Below are 23622 nucleotides of genomic sequence, written 5' to 3'. Positions count from 1 at the left end.
AACATGCAAGTCAAGATCTATCTTCTCTCCTAAAAATGTCGAATAAAAATGTTTTGTTTTTAAGGGAAAAAAGAAAATTCTGTATTTATGAAGATGCCAAAGAGGGGGACTGTCTTGCATCTTCTAATATATCTTCCAAATATATTTAGACTGGAAAAAGGGAACAAATCATATTTAACTTAAAAAATACACAAATATTTAAAATGCCTACCTCCTGCCTAACACAGGCAACTCTTTTGTCTACAAACAGAATCCTGTAACTTGAAGTAAAATCTGTAGATATAATGCCAGAGATGCCTCCAACTAAATGATAATCCAAAATAAATCAATCGGGGAGTTCCCATACCTGGATTTCATTTCAACATGAAAAGTACAGTCAAAGGTTCTTAAAACTCAAGTTATGAGGTTGCCAACCCTCTTTCACTCCTTCCTAATAATCCTGATTCACTCCCAAAGTACATTTTACTTTAAAAAAGCAAAAAGTGTCATGAGATTACACTTAAGGTAAATTAATCTGCAGGCCATCACAGTTGGGAAGAACAATAAAAATGCGTTAACTATTCTCAGGGTCTAATCAATGGCCCTGACTGTGCATCAAATTTACCTGTTAGGGTTTTTTCTTTATATTTTAAAAAACAGATGGCAGCACTCCATCCCAGATATGCTAAGTATCAGGATCTCCAAGGAGGGAGTCCAGAAACTTTCTTTAGTTTGAAAGTAACACACCTTTTTCTGTGGCGCAGTCAAAGATGAACACCACCATCTTGAGCCGTTGGCAAAGATCTGCATGAGGAACTTCATATTGATCATGACCGTGAGAAGGAGTATATGGTAACACAAACTCCTCTGAAGCACTCAGGCAAAGTTCCACAATCAGATAACCATCTTTACCCAAGTAGGCATGAGTCAGATGTAAGACCTTCTGTAGCTCTCATAAGGACACACACAGTTTTATGCAGGAAATAGATCTTCCCTTCTTACCTATGACACCAAAGGGTTTCATGTCCTGGGTAGGAATCAATAAGATCAGTGCTGAATTCAACTTCTTCTTCTAGAAGATGGGGAAGATTTATCCTTGATTCCTCTGCTGAAGCCACTGCTTCTTCATCTTTTGGAAGAACTATAGCTGGCTCACTTCTCAAGGTATTTTGCTCCAATATAGAACCATCTGTCACAGTTTGGCTAACCAAAGACTTTAATAAAAACTGGCGGTAGTGAAATCCACTGTGGTCTGAAACATGCATGGACGCCCAGTGTTTGGTAGAAGATAGTTCATCAAGAAGAATCTTGTAGGAAGAAAAAAGGGAAGTGAAATGAGGAATTGCCAAAGGTTTTACTCTCTCCATTAATGCTTTGGATTTCTCTTTTGATTCATTTCTTGTTTTGACAACGCCATTTCTACCAATATTTTGTATATAATGTCCAACACAGTGTTGTCATTTAGTGGAAGCTTGCACTTAGTTGAAGCTCAGTAAATTCTATTTTTCCCTTTCTTTTATAAAGTAATTGATTTTTTTTTTTTTTTTACTACTGCAGAATTTAAGGACCTTTCCCTAGACTTTGATCATATTCTGATTGGCACACACATAGAAAAGCCAGATTCTAAAATAATGATAGACATTTGGGTGTTCATTTTCAAGTAATGCTTATATTGAAGGGAAAATATAAATTCAGAGATCACTTTGATGGAATACTTTCTTTTGCATTTAATGAATCTGTATTATACCTAACTTACTATTTGTTCAACAACAGACTCAATGTAATTATTTCTTCTTCACTGTGTCATCAGGGCAGAGATCATGTCTGTTTTGTTCACTACTTAATTCTAAGGGCTTACTGCAAAAACATGATGCAAGAATAACAGGAATTTTCAAGTGCTCATGACTTTCACTGTCTCAAACTTACTTAACATCAATGATAAATGGCTTTTTTAAGTAGGTAAGACAAAATTCAGAAGTGAATTCTTTAAATCTGCGAACTAAAGAATTTCAAATGGAATGATAAAAAGATAAGCAGCATTTATGAAAAAATAAGAGTGGGATTGCTGGATCATATGGTAGTTCTATTTTTAGTTCCTTGAGGAACCTCCATAATGTTTTCCATAGTGTCTGCACCAATTTACATCCCCACCAACAGCGTACTAGGGTTCCCTTTTTCCTACATCCTTGCCGACATTTCTTATTTTTGATGATAAACTTTTTTTTTTTTTTTTTTTTTTTTGCGGTACGTGGGCCTCTCACTGTTGTGGCCTCTCCCGTTGCGGAGCACAGGCTCCGGACGCGCAGGCTCAGCGGCCATGGCTCACAGGCCTAGCCGCTCCGCGGCATGTGGAATCTTCCCGGACCGGGTCACAAACCCGTGTCCCCTGCATCGGCAGGCGGACTCTCAACCACTGCGCCACCAGGGAAGCCCTGATGATAAACTTTTTGATTACAGCCACTCTGAGAGGAGTGAGGTGGTTTTGATTTGCCTATCTCTGATGATTATAATTTCAAAACATTTTCATCATCTCCAAAACAACCCCTATTCCTATTAGGAGTCCTCTAATTCCCCATTCCCCCAATCCTCTGGCACCTACTAATCTGCTTTGCTTATTCTGAATATGTCATATAAATGGAATACTACTTTCAATCAGCATAATGTTTTCAAGGTTCACCATGTTATAGTATTTATCAGAACTTCATTCCTTTTTTATGGCTGAGTAACATACCACTGTATGGATATACCATATTTTGTTTTTCTATTCCTCAGATACTGGACATTTGGGGTATTACTTTTTTTTTGGCTTTTATGAGTAATGCTGCTATGAACATTCTCATACACGCTTTGGTATGAACATATGCTTTCGATTTTTTTGGATATATACCTAGCAGTGGAATTGTAAGGTCATATATGGTGTTTCTATGTTTAATTTTTTGAGGAAATGCCAAACTTTTCCCCAGTGGCTGCACTATTTCACATTCCTACCACCAATGTATAAGGGTTCCAATTTCTCTACATCCTTGTCAACACTTGTTATTGTCTTTTTTATTTTAGTCATCCTAGTTGTGTGACATGGTATCTCACTGTGGTTGTGATTGGCATTTCCCCAGTGGTTAATGATGTTGAACATCTTTTCATGTCTTTCTTGGCCATTTGTATATCTTTTTTTGGAGAAATGACCCTATGTGCTTTTTCAGGTGACACACGGTATCAGCTTTCAATTGGCTAGTAGTAATGAACTCTGTTCAACTGTGACTGTTTCCTTCCACCCCACCCTCAAAAATTAGACTATGTGAAAATTTTACTTCAGTATATGTCCATTGAAACACACAAACATCACAGGGAAAAAAAATAGAAAATTAAAACCTCTCATAATTCCACTCCCTAGCACTGGTAAACATTCTTTATTCTCTAACTTATTTTTTTTCTGACAAGAAAATGCATGCTTATAGAAAATATAAGAAAATATAACTGTAACAGCACTGTGTTTGTGTGTATAAATATCTGTTGAGCATTTACAATATGCCAGGTACTGTTCTAAACACATTAAATATCATTCAATGCTAATAACATATAAAAAAAAATTGTAGTAGGCCCATCTTTTATTTAGTTTTATATCCTTAACCTATAATGAACATTTTTCTTTAAGTAATCTTCTAGAATATAATTTCTAGTAGCAATAAAATATTCCACTTTGTGATGGACTGTAATGTAACTAATCCCTTGTTACTAGAGGATTAGACTGTTTCCAGTTTTTCACTATTATAAACGGTATTTTTATATACCAAACTCCCATATTTAATATAATAGCCAGTGTTTACTGATCAATTAGTATGAGCACTTGTGATAGCCACGTTATGTAGATTCTCCCACTTAATTTACATCACTCAATGAGGTAGGAATTATCATCATCCCCAATTTACAGATGAGGAAACTGAAGGTTAGAGAGGCTAAGAAATGTTCTTAAAGCCACACAGCAAATTGGTGGGAGAGTCAAGATTCAAATTACGTCTGTATGACCACTGAGTGGAGCCTTTAATCACTATATCATACTGCATCTCCCATTTTTTCTTTAGGATGAATTCCTAGAAGCAGAACTGCCAGATTAGAGAAAACACACATTTTGGGGGGTAACGTCTGGTAAATGCTGCCATGTTGCCCTTTGGTAAGATTATACCAATTTCTACAATGCTTGTTTTTATACCCTTAACAATGCTGAATATCAGCACTTTAAAAAATCATTTTCAGTTTTCTAAGTAAAAAAATGCCACTCAGTTCATATGTATTTTTAAGCTGCTCTAGACAACTGGTACTTTTGTGATTACTTCCTCTAACAGGCAAAGCATAGTACATGATCTCCTAGCTGGGCCCAATGGCTTACAGAACAGAAAGGGGATTTTGTAAATTCAGCACTCTTCACTGAGAGTGAGAGACAGTGGCAGTGGTGACAGAAAGAGTGCCAAGTCCCCCCAAGGGCAGAGGAGGGCAGACTGACAACATGTGAGGCTAGCAGTGGACCAGGGCAGATAAGTCAACACATTACTAACGAGTTGTCATCTTCAACAATGGATGGTCTCAAGGAACCAAGAATTTCACCTTGGCCTCATGTTTCTGATTTATGGGAATGTCACTTTAAAAGGTTCACTTATATAAAGGCAGGAAAGTTTCCGAAGACCTCTCAGCTTACCTGGACTCTGCCTTCCTTTATCCTCAACCCTCCCCTTACCTCTTTCCACCTCCCACAGGATACCAAGCTGTGAAGCAGAGATGACTGGTTTTAAAGCACTCCATATCCCTCACAACCCACGAGATAACTTGAATTCATTCCTCCAGACACCTCCACAGTGTAGCATCCCTCCCTCTGGTAGCTGTTTCCAATGAGCCCAGTCTGGATGAGGAGCCATTTCTGTGATCCCACTGTACCTGGAGATTCCCTCAGTTCCTGCAAGTGTCACACTGCTTTGTAACTGTCGGTATGTGTTTCTTCAACTAGATTTTTCAATTTGTTGAGAGCAAGCTTTTTGTCTTTATGCCTCACCCAGTGTATACAACAGTGTCTGGGAATGATAGGGTTTCACTACTTTTTCATGAATGAATTGCACTGAGTTGACCTAGCAAATTGATAGGCAAGTTTCATCTAAGTTTTCTATCTATGGGGAGCAGAGAAAGGAACTAAAATTTAGTGAGCCTCTATTAGGTGCCCAGTACTTTATACACATTAACACAAGTAATTCTCACAGTAATCCACTGAGACAGACAGTAGAGCCCCTATCCTATCTTACAGATGAAAACATTAAAGCCTTACTTTACACACACAGCTAATAGGGCCAGAATCTGAACTCAGGTTAATGTGATTCTGTCTTTTCTCTATCCACTCCATTAGGTAGCCTCCCCTCCTGAAATGCAAAACTGGAGGGAAGGGCTTCTCTTCCAGAACCGTTGGCTTAAAATCCCTCAGAAGTGAAAGCTCTCCTATTTTATCCTAGAGGAATCTCTGGCTAGGACACAGAGAGGGGAGAGGGGACCTGAAGGGAGACATAGGAAGGGGGTGGTGAGTAAAAATTAGAGAATGCTTCACCATTAATCTGAAAGCACCACATGAGACATTCTGACCCCTTTAAATTGTCTCAAGCCTGGGAAGCTTTTAGAAGAGTACCTTAGATTCTTAAGGCACTGATACCACAAGAAGTGAAGAAAAAATAAAGAAGCTGTAGTATGTAAGAAGGAGCACAAGGATACCTGGCTCTCATTCTGATGAATAATAAATAATACAACCGTGGCTAAGTCCAAGCCATTAAAATTCTATGGAAACTTCCATCTCCTCATTTCTAAACTAAAAGGATTAGGCTGTGACAGTTCTCAACCTGGCTCTGCATCCAAATAACCCCCTGAGCCTGTGAAAAATACTGATCTCTAAATCCTACCTTCATTTCAATTCAGTAGGCCTGGGGTGGGACACAGGAATTCTCAGGTAATTTATAGACTCAGCCAAGTTTGGGAACACCTGGGTGAGATCTTCTGTTCCCTCCCCAGCAGAGGAGATTGTCAAAAGGCAGCCAGCTGATTTAGCACTTAAAGTCACAAAGGACTACCAAGAAAGAACAATTTCAGTTCTATAAGGTTTAATAATCTCTTCCTGTTTCAGGGCAAAATGAGTTATGCTCAGTCTCCCTTACTGCTTAAACCTGCTTTGTTCTACCAATGGACTAGCCTTAAGAGTGTCAAAACCGTGCTGGTGAGGAATGCAAACTTTTTTTTAAAAATTACCAGGGTTTCTCGGGAGGTATCAGCTCTTACAATCCTCTCTGGCCTACTGGGTCATTAGTTCCTCTACTTCTCTCTTTTAAAGCTCCTCTGAGAAGGAACTACTATATACTACCAGAAGATTTAAATGGCAGGCAGGGAGTATGCTTAGGGACATAGAATAACAGCCCTACCTTGACATCTAGCTTGGCCAGGTGCTGTAAAACCCAGATGCGATGGGACCAGGCATTATAGTTGCTTGGGTATCTCCCTGCTGCTTCACCACAGACCTCCATCTCTTCTCGTATTAGTTGCTGTGTCCTTTCTGCAGGAATTATTCCCAAGTTTCCTTTGGTCACAAAGGAAGGCAAGGAGGTTTCCTGAATTAGCTGTTGTAGCACCCATCGCCTGTTAAGGTAACATGTGGGAAAGAAATGAGGAAAGAAAATAAACCATTGAGGAAAACAACCAGTTTTCTTTATTCTCAATTTAATTTCCATTCATAGACAATGCAAAATAATGCCCAGTTTTCAAACTTTTTTTTTGGCGGGGGGGGGGTTGTTTTGTTGTTTTTGTTTTTAAAGACATAATTTGAGCAGCACGGATATGGGTGGTGGCGGGGAATAAAGGACAAAGATTAAACAAAAAGCTTTCCGAAATGTTAACATTTGTCAAAAAGAGAATGTCATCAGTTCCAAAATGACAACTTCAAAACTTCATTTGGCCAGGAAATGTAAAGGCAACGGGTGTGTGTGTGTGTGTGTGTGGTGGTACTGTGTGTGTGGGAGGGGGTGATGTTAATTAATGGCTGGTAAATACTGAAGAGGAGCATAGTTCACTTTTATTTATTTATTTATTTTTAAAGATTTTTTTAATGTGGACCATTTTTGAAGTCTTTATTGGATTTGTTACAATATTGCTTCTATTTTATGTTTTAGTGTTTTGGCCGGTGAGGCATGTGGGATCTTAGTTCCCTGACCAGGGATTGAACCCGCACCCCCTGCATTGGAAGGAGAAGTCTTAACCACTGGGACACCAGGGAACTCCCGGTTCACTTTTCATTATATGTGCATGCCTCCTCCAAAGTGTATTTGTTTGTTTGCAAACAAGAAGCTGTATTAAGCTTTCATGAAGCAAAATTTCTATATTATAGCATAGAATCTGGAAGGAAACAAATATACAATATGATTAGTTAAACCACCAAGGAGGTTTTAAAACGTCTTTATCCACAGATTTTCCCCTTGTTTATTTAAGATTTTCACTAGCATACATTTAAATGAAAAGCACTAAAAAAGTGTCTCTAACCACTTAATGTCTTCAGGTTTTACAAATATTTTCTCACAAAAAAGCATTCTTTTTAGATTAAAAATTTCCAACCCAGGTACAGAAAATTGAGTAAGAAAACTCATTTTGTCATTTTCAAATAATAGAAGTTATTTGTAACAACCAAAACTTGCTTTATAAAATAATAAACAAGCCAATAAATTGATGGCTGCATATTTAATAATTCCCTTCCCCTGCCACCACCCCTTTCCTAACCTCTATGCACACAATCATATACCTCTGTAGTCTGCTATCCCTATTTCTAGTAGGGAGAAAATACAGCTAACTATATCATTTGGAAGTAACTGCTCTGCAAGGCTAGCCAAAGGCAAGATTACAGTTAAGATACCTTAAACTGACTTTAAGATCCTAAAAATACTCAGGATGTAAGAAAAGTTATAAGGGGCTTAAGAAACTAAGAACAGATTTCTTCAGAGATTCTCCTCACTGACCCCAACCAGTAAGCCCACACCATCTCATTTTAGTCAAGAGAGTAGTTACAAGGGATCCAAGAGTAAGATGCTTCCAGATAGCCAGGATTTTGAAAAGAGTTCTTACATGCACTTTGGATATCTGCTTCAGGCCTTTAACCTAAAAATATTCTTTGCATTTATGGTCTTAGCAACTTTAGTTCAGCCCACACACCATTCACCTCAGTTGCCCTTATTTGGTTAATTTTAATAACCATAACCATCATCACCACCATCTTTACCAGGAACACACTTGAATGAATTAAATCCAAGTTTAATAAAACTCAAGTTGCTCATTACAGTTGAATATCTAAATGCAATTTCCATGATTGCTTCAGATAGTTAATAATAATAGCTAAAATTTACTGAGTATTTCATATATGCCAGGCACTGTGGTAGTGTTTACATGCATTATCTCATGTAAACTCATCCATTAACTCTGAGATAGGTATAATTATTATTCCCATTTTACAAATGATAAAACCAAAGCTTGAAGAGGTTAAACAATTTCTGAAGATCACATAAATATAAAGTGATGGCATCTAGACTTAAATGTAGATATAATTTGACTTTAGAATTCATACTCTGAATCACTGTGTGACCTGCTTCACATTGTGTGGTTTGTTTTTTTTTTTTTTTTTTTTTTTTTATTTCTCCAGCCAGTCTAAATTCTAAGAAAGAATCCTATGGTGTAAATTAACCAAACCTGTGAATCCATGTTTCTGGACTCTTTGGAAACTTAGTTAAGGCCAGTTTTCCCAGATGTAAGTCCTTAATTGGATTTAAAGTGCCAGAGAGGATCAGCTCTTTTCTGTAAAAGAAAAATAAGAAGAACCATTACTTTGTCTTTCTACAGAAACATACTGCATGACTATTAATATAACCTCATTGTGAAGCAAATTTCCAAGAATAAAAAAAAGAAAACATAAAACTCTCATAAATGTCCCACAGTAATCAAGAATGTATTCTCGTAATCTTGAAATAACAAATTAAAAAAACAGAAACAGAAGCTCTTAAATCAACAGTGGAACTTTAGTTATCTATTTGGTAGAAGGCAAAGGTGTTTCTGGCTTGTATCATTTCCAAAACTTACAAGGCCTGACATCAGTATCTGTAGGGCAGATCCAATACAAGTCAAGAATTGTAGCTTCCTAAGTAGGACTTGATATGGTCTAGTTTGTTACCAAAAAACACACATACAGCAATAAACACACTGGACTGAGATGTAGGAAAAAAATCGTTCATTCAATAACTACCCTAACAAAATTACTATTATTATTTTTGAATTTTCCCTTCTACCTTTCCTCATATGCATATGTATTTTAAAATATAATTTTATATTCTGCTCTTATATCTTAAGAATTACCCCACAGTTCTATATAATCTTTAAAATGAACATTTTAAATGGTCAAAGAGTTTTCATTCAGTAGCTATACTGTAATTTAATGACCTTTCCTCCTATAATTAGACATTTTAGGTTGCTTCCAAGTTTTTGCTATTCTAAAAGAATTGTGAAACAAAAATCTTTGTGCTTATAACTTCTTTTGTTTGTACTACTACTTAGGATAAGTTTCCAAAAGACATATTACCAGGTGAAATACTTGGATGGTTCTTGATACACTAGACCATTCCTTTTTGAAATATAAACAGAAGTAAAAGGAATATGAGCTTTTTGTTGTTGTTTTAAAACTGTTCAAAGCTTCAGTGCAATTATAAAGTATGTCATGCAAGAGAGTTCCACCTATTTCTCAGGTTACTCTAATTTAAGTTTAGATTGAATTTCTCAGAAAAGTTTTTAATAATAAGCTCTGATATTACTGATTACACTCCTATTTTTCAATTTATCTACTGTTTTATAATAAAATTAGGTCACTTGCTAGTTTTTATTAACTTTAAAATGTCTTTCCTGTGGTAGGGCTGATCATTCATTTATTTTAGAGATGGTAATCTCAACAAAACCAGAGCCCAGCTCCTATGTCTCAACTACTTAGATGGATTTAGTTCCTAAATACCACAATACATTTTCTTTCCAACAGCAATGTACTATTTCTAAAATTTTATTTGATAAGGAAAATAAATTCCTTTTTAATGAAAATACTATATAGTGATAATAAATACTTGCATTTTACAATCAATTTTATTTCAGGTCAGTAACTTCACTCTGTAAAATAATCTGAAGTGATACCAAGGTTTATGGCTGCTTTAAGAAATGATTTATTGACTATTTTTCTTTCAATATGCAGGAAATCTATGTCATTAAAATAATATTTTAATGCAACAGCCAGTTACTTCTGCAGTTCTAGATCCCTTCTCTTCTGAAATCAGTAACGTTTTGTTCATACAATAAGTCAGGATACCTGTAGTGTAAAAGAAGGCAAAATATTGCTCTATGTAATTTAAACTACTTTGTACAGCACTTGTTTCTCAAAGTAGGGTCCCTAACTGCAACATCATCATCATTTGGAACTTGTGAGAAATATAGATTCTTAAGTCTCACCCCAGACCCACTGAATCAAAAACTCCAGTGGAGCAAAGCAATGTGTTTTGACAAGCCCTCCAGGGCACACTAGAGTTTAAAAACCACTACTGTAGAGAATTTATTGTATTAAGCCAAATTTTCATTTACTAAATTTAAAACCTCTCCTTATTTACAGCTGCCTACCTATATTCCCATATATGTCTCTATATAAGGGGAAATAAAATTTTCTTCAGAAAAGAGGAAGTTACCTTACAACTGAATCTTTACAAAGTTTCTTAAATAAGGGCCATCTCTTAATCTCTTTATTTTGAACAACAAAGTCATATTTGTGAAGATATCTTAGTCTGAAACAACCTCAATCAATGGTATATATGGATGCTTAAAAAGATCATCTGATAGAATCATTAAAAAAGGTAGCAAAATTTTACTATCAATTTAATAAACATTCCTGGGGAAGGACTGAACATTGTAGGCATTGGATCATTAGAAAGCAAGTTTTTAAAAGATCACTTGAAAAAGAAATATGGTAAGTGGTTAAGTTATGGCTATCATACAACCTAGAGATCCAACAAAAAACGACCTGCTTTAATATATTCAAGTAGGAATCTCGTGAGATAAAACTTCCAGTCACACATGGATTTGGAAAGTGCTGTACCTGAAACAACTAAAATGTAAGTAAACACGATGTGCTCTGGAAAACTGTGCTAGATAACTCAAAAAATAGTTCTCGTGATGACAAAGTCACTGATGTCAATAAGCCATGTGAGGAGTTTGAACCATCTAATGAAATGTGAGAGCAAAATGAAGAATTTATAAATTAAAATATTTCAGGTAACATGTTATTTTAAAGGTGTGTAACTAAATTCAAAAATTAAATATCCTAAGAAGAAATTTGCTTATTTCATGTACTTACCTTAAAGTTTACATATTGATATTAGCCTTAAAAAATCTTTTTTGGGGGACTGTTATTGAGGAAATGGAGTATTGTCTTAAATTTGAGGTGACTTTATTTTCTGGCATACTGAATAAGTTGGGCTTCTATATTCATCCTAAAAGCCTCAGGTGGTGGTCCATTGTTAACAGATGAAGAAGGCATGAAGTGAGGTCATCAAATAAAAGTGGAAAAAACTAATTAGGAAAGGACAAGGCATCTGTGTCATTTGGGATAGAGAGCAGGGTGGTAAGATACAGTGCTATGCTACACATGCAACCTTGTTATGGGATTAAATTACGTGAGGGCTGACTTTTTTTAAAATGTGGGAGAAGGGAGGAGACTAAAGAAGTTTTAAGAAATAATAAAAAGTAGAATGATAAAAAGGAATGAGGTTTCTCACATAGCAGATTTTTCAAACAATAAAAGTTACTCCTTTAAAATTTTTGCTACACATTTCACTTACTAATTAAACAGTATATGAAAAACCTCATTACTTTCCCTTGAAGACTATAGTTCATCACTATGAAAATCAGCTAGTGTTGGTTAAAACACACCCACAGGAGCCTCCAGGCTACTACTACACAGTACTTAGTACTACTACTAAGGTTAAGTAGTGTGTTTTCTTCCTCTATATGAGTTCCTGTGCTTTTATATTTCTGCAAAGTTTATCTTATTTTACAAAGTTTTTATGTCTTCTCTACCATCTCAAACTATGGCTTCTCTCTGCTGTCACTCTATCCAAAATTTGTAGGAGACCAGGGGCCATGTGTATCATGTCCATGGCTAAATCTCAACTGGTTAGCCTCAGTACTTGGCATATAGTAAATACTGAATAAACATATGCCACCGTTTTTTCACCCCTTAATCTTCAGTTATTTTGTGTGAAATAACAATAATGATAATAATAAAAGTCATCCTTATAAAAACTACCATTTATTGAACACTTCTCCTGAATCGGGCAGTATGTTAAGTGAATTACATATATTTTCTACTTCAATTCTCACAAAGATCCTGTATTATGTTAAATAATATGAAACTGCCAATATTCAATTTTTTTTTGTTTTTTAAAAAGAAACCTTTTATTTTAGAATTGTTTTAAATTTACAGAAAAGTTCTTAAGAATAGTACAGAGAATTTCTGTATGGCCTGTACCCAGTTTCTCTTATTATTAACATCTTATATTATTATGGTACATTTGTCACAACTGATGAACCACTGATAGATTAGTACTGGAAGTCCATACTTTATTCAGAATCGCTACGTTTTCACCAAATGTCCTTTTTTTATATCACGGTCCCACCAGGATATCACATTACATTTGGTTGTTATATCTCTGTAGGCTCCTCTCGGTCCCTTAGATATACCTTGTTTTTGATGGCCTTGACAGTTTTGAGAGTACTGACTGGGTATTTTGTATGATATTTTTCTCATGGTTAGACTAGGGTTATGGGTATTGAGGGGACGACAGAGGTAAAGTGCCATTTTCATCATATATCATGGGTACATATTATCAGCATGACTTGTCACTGTTGACGTTGACCTTGAATACCTGGCTTAGGCAGTATATGCTAGATTCCTCCACTGTACTTTTTGGAAAAAGGTTACACTTTAAGGAGTGAAGATATATGCTCCATATCTTTGAGGGGAGTTACCTAGATAAATTATTTGGAATTCTTCTGTATGGGAAAGTTGTCTATTGTCTCTTATTTGTTTGTTTATTTGAGCATTTCTTTTATCAGTATGGACTTATGGATATCCATTTTCTACTTTGGGGTATAATCCAATACTCTGTTATTTTACTGTTCAAACTATTCCAGCTTTGGCCAATGGAAGCACTTCCTTACTTTCTGTCCCTCAAAGATGTTCCAGGCTCATTTGGTGTATTTCCTGGCCTGGTCCTAGAATCAGCCATTTCTCCAAAAGGCCCAGTTCCTTTTATTAGAGAATGGTGTTAGAAACCAGGATCTGAAAGTTTGGATTTAATCATTTCTGATTTACAAAAAGAACAATTTTATATGGTACAACCCAATGTTACCTCAGTTTTACAGATGAGGAAACAAAAGCTGGGAGAGATTCAGTAACCTCCTCAAGGTCTCCAAGCTCAAAGTGTCTGAACCAAACATCAAATATGCATAAAATACAGTTACCAATTAAATTTAAATCAATCTTTACTTTGAGTAAAGAATATGAATCATTGGAGCTTGGTGTCAGCTCTTCTAGCTGCTCAAAGATGTTTTGCTTACTCTATGTTCACAGACTGAGGGAAAAATAGGACATTATTATGAAGTCAACCTCTTTCATCAATTAATTCACCAATTTTCAAAGCAAATTCAAAGCAAAAAAAAGTACCAGTCATTTTTTTTCTAGAACCAGCTGGGTTTTTAAACTATATGCATCACATACTATAATCACAGATCAGCTCAAAAACTTATTCTTGCCCTTGTTTTTCTTCCTAAGACTGCGACACCTATAAAGTGAACTACTGATATGGTACAACATCTTTTAGCAGTTTATAAAATACAGCCAAAGATCATTCAATGATTCCCAAAGTTACTGCAGAAGAAATGTACCAACAATTAAACATAAAATGTTGAGTATTTGATTTGTGAGAACTTACAGAGTTAGATCAGTTTATTTCCAAAGTTGTTTGTTTTTTGCTCAAAATGTACTCATGATTCTATGTCTTTGTATGTCAATCTTACCAATACAAATTAAAATTTACTAGAACACATATCTACAACGGGTTTCTTAAAAATCAAGATTTCCTTTCTACTCATCTAGCACAAAACTTACTAAATCATCTTACTAGAATAGCTTCAAGATTAACTGCTATTAATATCACTGAAGTCAGATTTATGGAGCAATTTCCCTTCATAAGACCAAACCACACACAATCAAAACACAGTTTCAACAGAACCATTAAAAAAAAAATCACCTAATTCAGATCTTTTATTTCACAGATATGGAAACTAAAACTCCTGAGAAGTTAAAGGTCTTGTCCAAGTCAACTGCTAGTTAATTGATGAAACAAGACTAAGATCCATATATCTTAAGAACTAGGTTCTTTCTTCACCACTAAACTGCCGTATAGAATATACAATGAATTATATGTGTTTGTGTATATACATTATGCTAGTAAGAATCTTTTTTTGTGGGAGGATTTTAAATCCCTCTGTAATGATGAGGAATCTGTGAACTTAAATAAAAATGGTACTCCCACTTCTCTATTACACTCATTTCTTTTTCACTGAATTTAATTATTTTCAGTGCCCAGTCTGCAAACTGAGTATCTATTGTATACCAGGCACTAAAGTGTTAGAGGCTAGGGAAACAAGGAAAAAAAAAAAGACATGGTCTCTACCCTTAAGAAAGTGCTCAGTTTTAAGTTTATAGTACCTTCCTAAAAGTCTCCTTTGTTGATTCTTCCTCATCTCGCAAACTCTAGAACAGCGCTGTCCAATAGAAATATAATGTGAGTCATACATGTGAGCCATATATGTAATTAAAAATTTTCTAACAGCTACATTAAAAACAAGTACAAAGTAATATATTGTATTTAATTAATATACCCAAAATATAATTTCAACATGTAATCAATATAAAAATTACTAATAAGAAAGGTATTTTACTTTTGAGGGTACTTAGTCTTCAAAATCTGATGTGTAGTTTACATTTACAGCACATCTCAATGGAGACTAGTCATATCTCGAGGGCTCAATAGCCACTTGTGGCTAGTGGCTACTATATTGAACTGTGCAGCTCTAGAAGCCCGTAGTGTCCCAGTGCTTAGTCTTTGGACTGGTTCTCTTCTAATATCTATACCCACTACTTTGGATATCTCAAACAATCTCATGGCTTTAAATACCATACATTTTCCAGTGATTCCCAAATTATATCTGGCCTAGAACTCTCGCCTGAACTTTAGATTCATACACAACTGCCTGGACACAAACCTAACATGTCCCAAACTGAACTCTTGACTTCCAACCAGCACCTGCCCCCTCAGGCACTTAAATCTGCTCCTCTTCCAGACATCCCCATTTCAGTAAATAGCAACTCCAACCTTTCAGTTGCTCAGGCCAAAAACCAGAGTCAATCTTGACCTTCTTCATTCTCTCACATCCAATTTATCATCTGTGTCTTTAAAATCAGTTTATTAAATACAGTCAAAGCTTATTTACATAGTTTATAAAATACAGTGAGAATCTTACCTGCTTCACACCACTTCTAATGCTGAGTTTTATCTACCTCAGTCACCATCATCACTCACCTAAACTACTGCAACCACTTCTTAACTTCCTAACCACTCCCTGCACTCCTACAGTCTACTTTCCACACAGGAACCAGAGTTTTAAAACATAAGATATTGTCCCTCCTAACCTTGAAAACCTTCAATGACTTTCTATCTCACCCCAAGTAAAAGTCAAAATTTCTACAGCAGCTTATGAAGATCTACAAAGCCCAGTGAGATCTGGCCCATCACTCTCTGGCCTCATCTCCTGTTACTCTCTCCCTCATTCATGCTACTCCAGCTACCCTGGCTTCCTTGCTGTTCCAGAATAACCAGGAACACTTCAGTCATGACTGAGGGCTTTTCCACTTGCTGTTCTCTCTACGTGGAATGTTCTTAGCCCAAAACTGACAGAGATTGATCCCTGGCTTCATGGCAGTCTTTGCTCAAATGTAGCCTATTAAAACTGCAATACAATTCCTTCCATTCTCTTACTGGTCTTCCCTACCTTCCTTTCCCACTTTTTCTCCATAGGATTAACCAACACTTGATCTACCATATATTTCACTTATTAATGTCCTTATTGCTTTTCTTCCTCTACTAGAATAAAAGTTCCACAAGGACAGAGATTTTTGTTTGTTTTGCTCATGGTTCTATTCCCAGTGCCTAGGACCTAGCATAGAGTATATAGTTAATCAATAAATATTTGATGAATGAACAAACAAATGTTGTCAAGTATTGTTTGGGTTAAATGAGGTAACATATAAAGTTGTAGTATGGTCCCTGGAATAGAGTAGCCACTCATAAACATTAGTCTACTCCCTAACCACTGTGGAGCTTTCCATGAAAGAAAATCAGAATTCTAAAATTTGTAAATTTTTAAAGCCTTCTATCTCATTCTATCCTTTCTCACTCTTTAAATATCTGATCGTTATCAGTCAAAAGACAATTTTAAACAAATAATAGAGGTTACCTAAATTTAATAAAACTGGTTACAAATTTAAAATTCAGTGGGTATTATAAAATACTAACGTGGAATTAAAATTCACAGAAAATTAAAGTATTGTTTAAGTCATCTTTAAAGATAAAGAGCTATAATCTATGGCTCTTTGCTATAGGAAATTTTAAATGAATTCACAATGTTCAACAGGACTTCACTTTTATTTATCTACAATTTGTATCCTGCTTTCCTCCAGGAAAATTTGTGTTAGTCTAAAGAACCACCAATTTTTAAAAACCATACATACTGTTTAAATGAAAATTTTAAGAAATGAACCTGGCCTGAATTTTAATACTTCTATAAAGTATTCTGTGTTTAAAGCGACAACAATCAGAATTAAAGAACTTAAGATACTAATAAAATGTGGTCCTTCTCCAAAATACTGAGTGCCAGAGACTTCAAATGATTTGCCCACAGAGGTCACAATGTGACTAAACTAACAGTTTGTGACCTTGAATGCTCACTTTTACACTTTCTACTGCACTGCAGTGCTTCTCAAATATACTAACCAACACTTTACAATACAACCAATTATGTTGATTCCTTCTACCCCCCCTAAAAAAGGAAGGAAGATAAAAGCATGTATCAAATGGTATACTGTAATTCAACATGAAAATTTATATTTCAGGCAAGAAGTTTAGGGAGAACAGACATAAACATGCAAAAAGGGGCAAAGTGTATATTAGAATTGTCATGGAGATATTATAAAGAAGAAATAAGTTTAAGATGCCATGAATATGTGATTTATATTTCACTTTTCAAAAAGCTAACAATTCATTGGGCTTATATGTCTTCAGAAATTTGGGCAATTTCATTTCATCACTGATGAGAATGACGTACCTCACGTTCCACGCAGTGGTAAAGTCTGGGTTCAGAAGTAGCAGGGTGCATGTGACATCTATCAATTCTAAAATAAAGAGAAGTCATATTAAAAACAAACAGTCCTACCCTTGAAGGTGTGGCTTCTCTTTCTTTTAAGGTCCTCTTTATTTTTTATATATATATCACATTATACTTATATCTCATGTCACAGTAATTTTAATGATAACTTTGTTCTAAGCTGTCAGAGACACAAAGATTATCCTCAGATACAAAGACATGAAGATTTTCTTCTACTGATGATAAGTATAACTTTTTAAAAGTTGACACTGAAACCACTTTATGTCTATAAAGAATAATCAAAGTAACCTATTCATTCTTTTAGTAGTTTTTGGCACAAAAAAAGAAACACAATTTCTCTACCACTATTCATTTAATTTCACAAATATTTCAAGAACTGACTACGTGCAAATTTTCAAAAAGAAAATCACATATAATCCAACTTAGTTAACAATTCATTTACATTCCCCTGCAAAGATTATTTCTTACACACATTTTTACAGTTATAGCAATGATAAATGCACAATTTTGTTCTATGTTTTTCACTCAACATTACCTATGCATTCTCCTATATTGCTACAGTATGCATTTTTAACAACTGCATAACAATCCTTCAGTTTAATATATTATCATTTATCTTATTCTTTAGGCTGTTTCCTGTTTTGTTTTTACTGTTATGGATAATACTACTACAAACATTTTTAAGCATACTTTTTGTCTCATAGATTATTTTCTTTGGATATTTTTCCAGGAGTAGAACTACTATGTCAAACAATACAAATATCAGTATGGCTCCTACAAAGCACCTCCAAATTGTTCTCCAAATGGACGGTATCTATTTACATCGCCAAGAGTTACGTGAGTGTACTTATGTCCCTGTAACTTTGACCTATGTAAGTATATTTTTTAAAATGAATGTGGCAGATAAAAAAATTGTACTTTGTTTCTGTTTTAATTTACATCTTTAATTACAATTATTAATACAAACATTTTTTGATTTTGTTTACTATTTTCTATTTTCATTGTATAGTCTATTCCTATTCATTAGCTATGTATCTATCATGGTCTTGAATAAGCTCCATAAGCCTATATTTAATAAAACAAAGTCAGTAATATTTAGACATATTGTCTTCATTTTATTAAAACTGAAAAAAAGAATTTTAGGATTAAGATGATCAGCCTAGGGCATAATACTAAATTACAGTAACCTCTACCAAGCTCATATTAAATGCTAAGTAAATAAAATAATAAAAACTGTTATAATTATTTAGCATTATTACATATCAGGCACATTACTATTTTATTTACATTATTTCATTGAATTCTCACAATCATAATCCAAGATATTTGCAAATGGACATCTAGAGAGTTTAAGGAATTTGCCCAGAGTCACCCAATTAGTATGTGCAATGACAGCGTCTGACTGCTTTTAATAACTCTATACTGCAGTTGAAATGTCTGTCTACAATAAATAATTGGGGCACTCTCTGTTTAAGTAAAAGATAAACTTTTAAAAATCTAAGAGTAAATACACATAAGTGCATCCTTACAGTCATCTTAAAATATTTTAGTGAATATGAAAATCAATTATTCAATTCTCAACCATCTCAATAAGAGATTAACATTTATTGTGAGCCTATGATTTCATTACTACTGAATATATTATAACATTTCATAAACGAGCAACAAAAGGTAGGATTAGCACACATTTATTCTTGAACTTTATCTTCCTCGTTACAAGCATCATGAAATGTCTATATTACAAACATACTATATAATATCAATGTATATATTATATAATGTCAATATGTCTATAAAGAACAATCTAATAAATCTCTTCCTTCTTTTACTCTTAGTAGTTTTTGGCACTAATTTAACATTTACCAGGGAAATTAAATACAATTTTCTATACCATTATTCCTTTAATTCCAAAATATACCAAGTACTGAGTATGTGCAGAGATTAAACCGGGCCCACAGGACTGAGAGAATGGATATTATGAGAAATACAAGACCTGATCTTGCCTTCTAGAAGGTTAACCTTTAGTTGGAGAGAATATGTAAACAATTATAAGGCAAACTAAAATAATTGTGAAGTAGAAACATATACCACATTTTGGGGACCACCAAAGCAGCTGCAATTAATTCTTACTGGAGTACCCAGGGAAGACTATAAATGAGTAAGACAGTAAAGGGTACTACAGACTGTGGAAAAAAGTATGAGCAAAGGTAAAGAGGCAGGGAACTTCACACACAGTATGCTCTCAAAAGATTATGGGTACCCTGAGCATGACTAAAGCCGAGGGTGCTGGAGAAATGTACCTGGAAAACAGAATCTGGTCCCAATGTCCTTGTCAGCCTGGCTTTCCATTACTTTCCCTTCATATGCTACATTCCACCTGAACCAAACACTGCCCATTCCCTAAACATACTGCCCATCTGCCTAGCTTTTCTTCTCTGGCTATAACTCAGATTTATCTGCTTCCTATTCTCTCTGCCAGAAATGTCCTCCTATCCCTGAATTTAAAAGAAAAAAAAAAAAAAGCATCTTTCTCTATAAAGGCCTTCCTGACCTACATGGTTGAAAGCAATCTTTCATCTCTATGTTGTGTATATCTTACTTTGTTACTGAACTTATATAAATATTATCCTCTTGATGAGACTGTATATTTTTTGGATGCAGGTCCTCTCTAATACACCTTCAAATTACCCATTCATTCATCAAAGATGAAAAAAATATGGCCTCTGCCCAAAAGAAATTCCAAGTCTGCCCACATCACAGAGAAGTGGTAAGAGCACAGGCCTTAAAGCCATTCTGCCTGGGTTCAAATCTCAACTTCTCCACTTACTGCCTACATAACTTAATGTCTTTAAACTTCAGTTTCCTTATCTATGAAATGGGGATCATAACATCAACCTTAGTGTTGTAAGCAATGAGATTCATCTCATTTCTCCATAGCTGTTTGACACACAGTTAGATTCAATAAATACTTGTCCAACTAAACACCATTACTACTTATCAAGAAATGAATATTCTCAACATCAATTAATCAAAGAAGTCAGAAAAAATGAGGCAGTTGTTCTTATTGCGAAGCTGTCTAAATTTCTAAACCTGTGTAATAAACAATAACAAAAAACCACTTGGTTATTAAGTGGCTGTATGAAAATGTTTGTGCATGATGGGAAGGCCTCTGGAATTTTTTTTTTAAGTCCACAATTTTTCAAAATCCATTACACTTCCCAGATAATGAGATAAATTGGTATTTAGTTTCTTGGACTCTCCCTTTCTGCATTAAAAAAAATGTGTACTTGACCAATCATAGTTGCTATTTGTTTGTACTTCTAATGCAACTCTCCTTCCCCACCCATAAATGAAGAGGAGTTCATCCTCCGCAAGATACTTCTGTATAGCAGCACAAGGCAAAAACTAACACAGAAAATACCTAAGTCCCCACTTTTCATTTTGTGGATGTGTGAAGAGCACTTCTTTTACTGGAGGGTCTCCCCCTAGCAGGGCAACAGCAGCTGTTGGGTTCAGAGCCCAGCTCTACTACTGACTGGGAAGTTCCGAGGCACATCAATCTTTCTGTGCCTTAGTGTCCTTCTCATACGCAAAACTGAGCTAATAATAGTACTACCTCATGGGTGTATTAAATGATTCATACCCATGAAGTGTTAGGACAATACCTGACACACAGCAAGCACTCAGTGATAACTCTTGTTACAAAGCCCGTATCTCCTAGCCCAGTTATAAATGATACTGGGATTGGATGCCACCAGAGGGAGGAAAAGAATCTCTTGAACTGGCTGAGCAGTGACTGCTGAGTGGAGGGATCCTTCTCAAACCCCACCTGTTCTCTAAACATACTTATTCTCTAAACACACTTAAAACTTATCAACAGCCTTGGCCAACCACCAGTAATGCCTAGTAACACATACAGTCACATGCCCTTCCTCCTTCCTCTTTGATAAACAGCTAACTCTTCTTGATTCAGGACTTAAGTTCAGATGGGACTTCCTTTAAGAAGCATTCCAGTCAGATCCAAGAGGTGGGCGTGAAGTAGAATATCAGAAATGGAAAAGGGCCAATGAAGGAGAAGTAACTAGGTTATAAATATTGGACATAATTAAATTAAAGAATCCTTACTGAATTATATATATTTTTCTGCTCTTCTTCCTCACTGGCTCTGGATAAATGAGAGAAAGGAAACTAGTGTTTCTTGAGAGTCAATGACATGCCAGTCTCTGTGCTCGGTGCTTTACATACACTAATTCATGTGATCCTCACAACAATCCTCTGAGACCTGTGAGAATTCCCTTCTTTTGGTGTGGAACTAGGAAAAGGTTAGGTAATTTGCCTAAAATCACTGCTAAATGACTTCAGTGTGCTGATAAATTGAGTCTAAATCCAGCCCTGTTTTTCTGGCAAAGAAGATGCTCTTTCCAACCTAGCACACTGTCTACAATTACTTTGCTGTCTTCAAGTGAGGGTTGAACCAAAGATCTAAAGATAAACATGTATAATCAACAGTTGACTATTTCACTCTCTCCATCTCATCAACTATATACCATTTCTTTGCAGTTTTACCAAGATGTGAGCTATTGATATCCCTACAGTCTCTTGAAATTAAACAGATCTCTTTCCAAACACCAGAACATATACCAGCAAATAACCATTCCTTTGTTACACACACTCCAATATATGACTAGCTCATCATCACATCACAAGGAGAAAATGAATCAGGGCACATTATGCACAGGGAAAAAAGTATCTAAATTTCAGCTGTAGCAAAGAGAACATTTAAGGATGTTACAGAAAAGTCAGAGAAAGACCAATATGCTTTCTTGGCTTCAATGCATTCTAGAAATGGCCCAAGGTGAAGAGTCACCTGGTACTGGACACTGGGTTTGACAACTGTCTCTAACAGAGATGTTTTCATGCATCTAAAAATAAATCCAAGGTCAACTTGGATTAATTAATCTCTCCCTCTAAAATACATTCAGGTTACCACAAGACAGGCTTGAGGTGAGGCTAGTGGTAAATATCAGAAAGGTCTTGTTTATTACAGAATACAGTCACTGAATCAATAGCCAGACTAAGCTAAAACCTCTTGCTTACCAAACTCTTGTTACTTATTTGACAAATGTCTATTGAACACATAAAAGTGCTGAGTAAATAAAGACAAGCTACAACCCTTTTTCTAACAAACCCACAATCTAGCTGGGATAAATGTTGTTTAAATAATCAACTACAATAAAGTGTGGTAAGTTCTACTATGCATGCAGTATGAATAAGGACTCCCACAGGAGTGCAAAGGAGTAATTGTTGCTTCCTGGAGCAGTCAAGAGGCTTCACGTGTGTGTGTTGGCAAACACAACAATAATGACAACTTTAGACCTGAACCTGACCTCAGCAAAGGCATGGAATTAAGGCAGTAGTACACAGCAAAGTCCAAGAATGGAACAGTGTTTGTTGTGGCTGGAATGAACATCAAACAGCTGCAAACTCAAATGCTTCCAGGGTTCAAATAAATGGCAAAAAAGAGGCAAAGCAAGCCTGGTAAGTAGCAAATGACACTGCTTCAGTGTCGGAAGGACATGAGGAGGTTGCAGACAACTGGAATAGGCTTGCCTAGTCAAGAAAAGCAGAGGCTATGATCCTCAGCCAATTGCTGCTGTGCAGAAACGGATGCATCCAAGGCTTCTGATTTTTCAAGTGAAGGCAGAAATCCGTATTTCCATCTTAATTTTAGAAGTTCATCCTGATTTGAAATGTTTATCCAACAACAAAGTTGTTTTAAAAACAATTTTAAAAACATTATATAAGCCAAAACGAAATAAACATGTGGGCTGGCTTCAGCCTGGGGGCTGAGAGTCTACAACCTCTGATGCTGAATATAAAAGTAGAGGAAAAAGCTAGTAATGCAACCTGGGGACAGATCGTGAAGGCCCCTGAATACCATGCCAAGGATAATGACTCTACCTTGTCCCTCTAGGCATCATGAAACAAGAGGATACTTATTTCAGAAAAGCATCTTTCAAACTGTGTTTCTAAGAAGTGTTGTTTGAAACGACTGACTAG

General features: G+C 35.5%; 1 protein-coding gene across 3 annotated transcripts in view; it reads right to left on the bottom strand.

Moving 5' to 3' along the window:
* PTAR1 (protein prenyltransferase alpha subunit repeat containing 1) overlaps window positions 1-23622 on the bottom strand; it is a 47744-nt gene that overhangs the window by 10243 nt on the left and 13879 nt on the right. For 2 of the 3 annotated variants that reach the window (XM_007118194.4, XM_028493890.2), the window contains exons 2-6: window positions 17503-17569; window positions 14828-14883; window positions 8725-8829; window positions 6420-6633; window positions 982-1286 (exon numbers count right to left, since the gene is read on the bottom strand). In XM_007118194.4, the coding sequence (XP_007118256.1) occupies window positions 982-1286; window positions 6420-6633; window positions 8725-8829; window positions 14828-14883; window positions 17503-17569 (747 nt within the window). The remainder of the gene's footprint in view (window positions 1-981; window positions 1287-6419; window positions 6634-8724; window positions 8830-14827; window positions 14884-17502; window positions 17570-23622) is intronic. The other variant, XM_007118193.4, reaches the window with a different exon arrangement.

The sequence above is a fragment of the Physeter macrocephalus genome, chromosome 9, assembly GCF_002837175.3.
Source record: "Physeter macrocephalus isolate SW-GA chromosome 9, ASM283717v5, whole genome shotgun sequence".
NCBI lineage: Eukaryota > Metazoa > Chordata > Mammalia > Artiodactyla > Physeteridae > Physeter > Physeter macrocephalus.
Note: the sequence above shows the minus strand (reverse complement) of the source record. Positions and strands in the feature narration are given on the sequence as shown.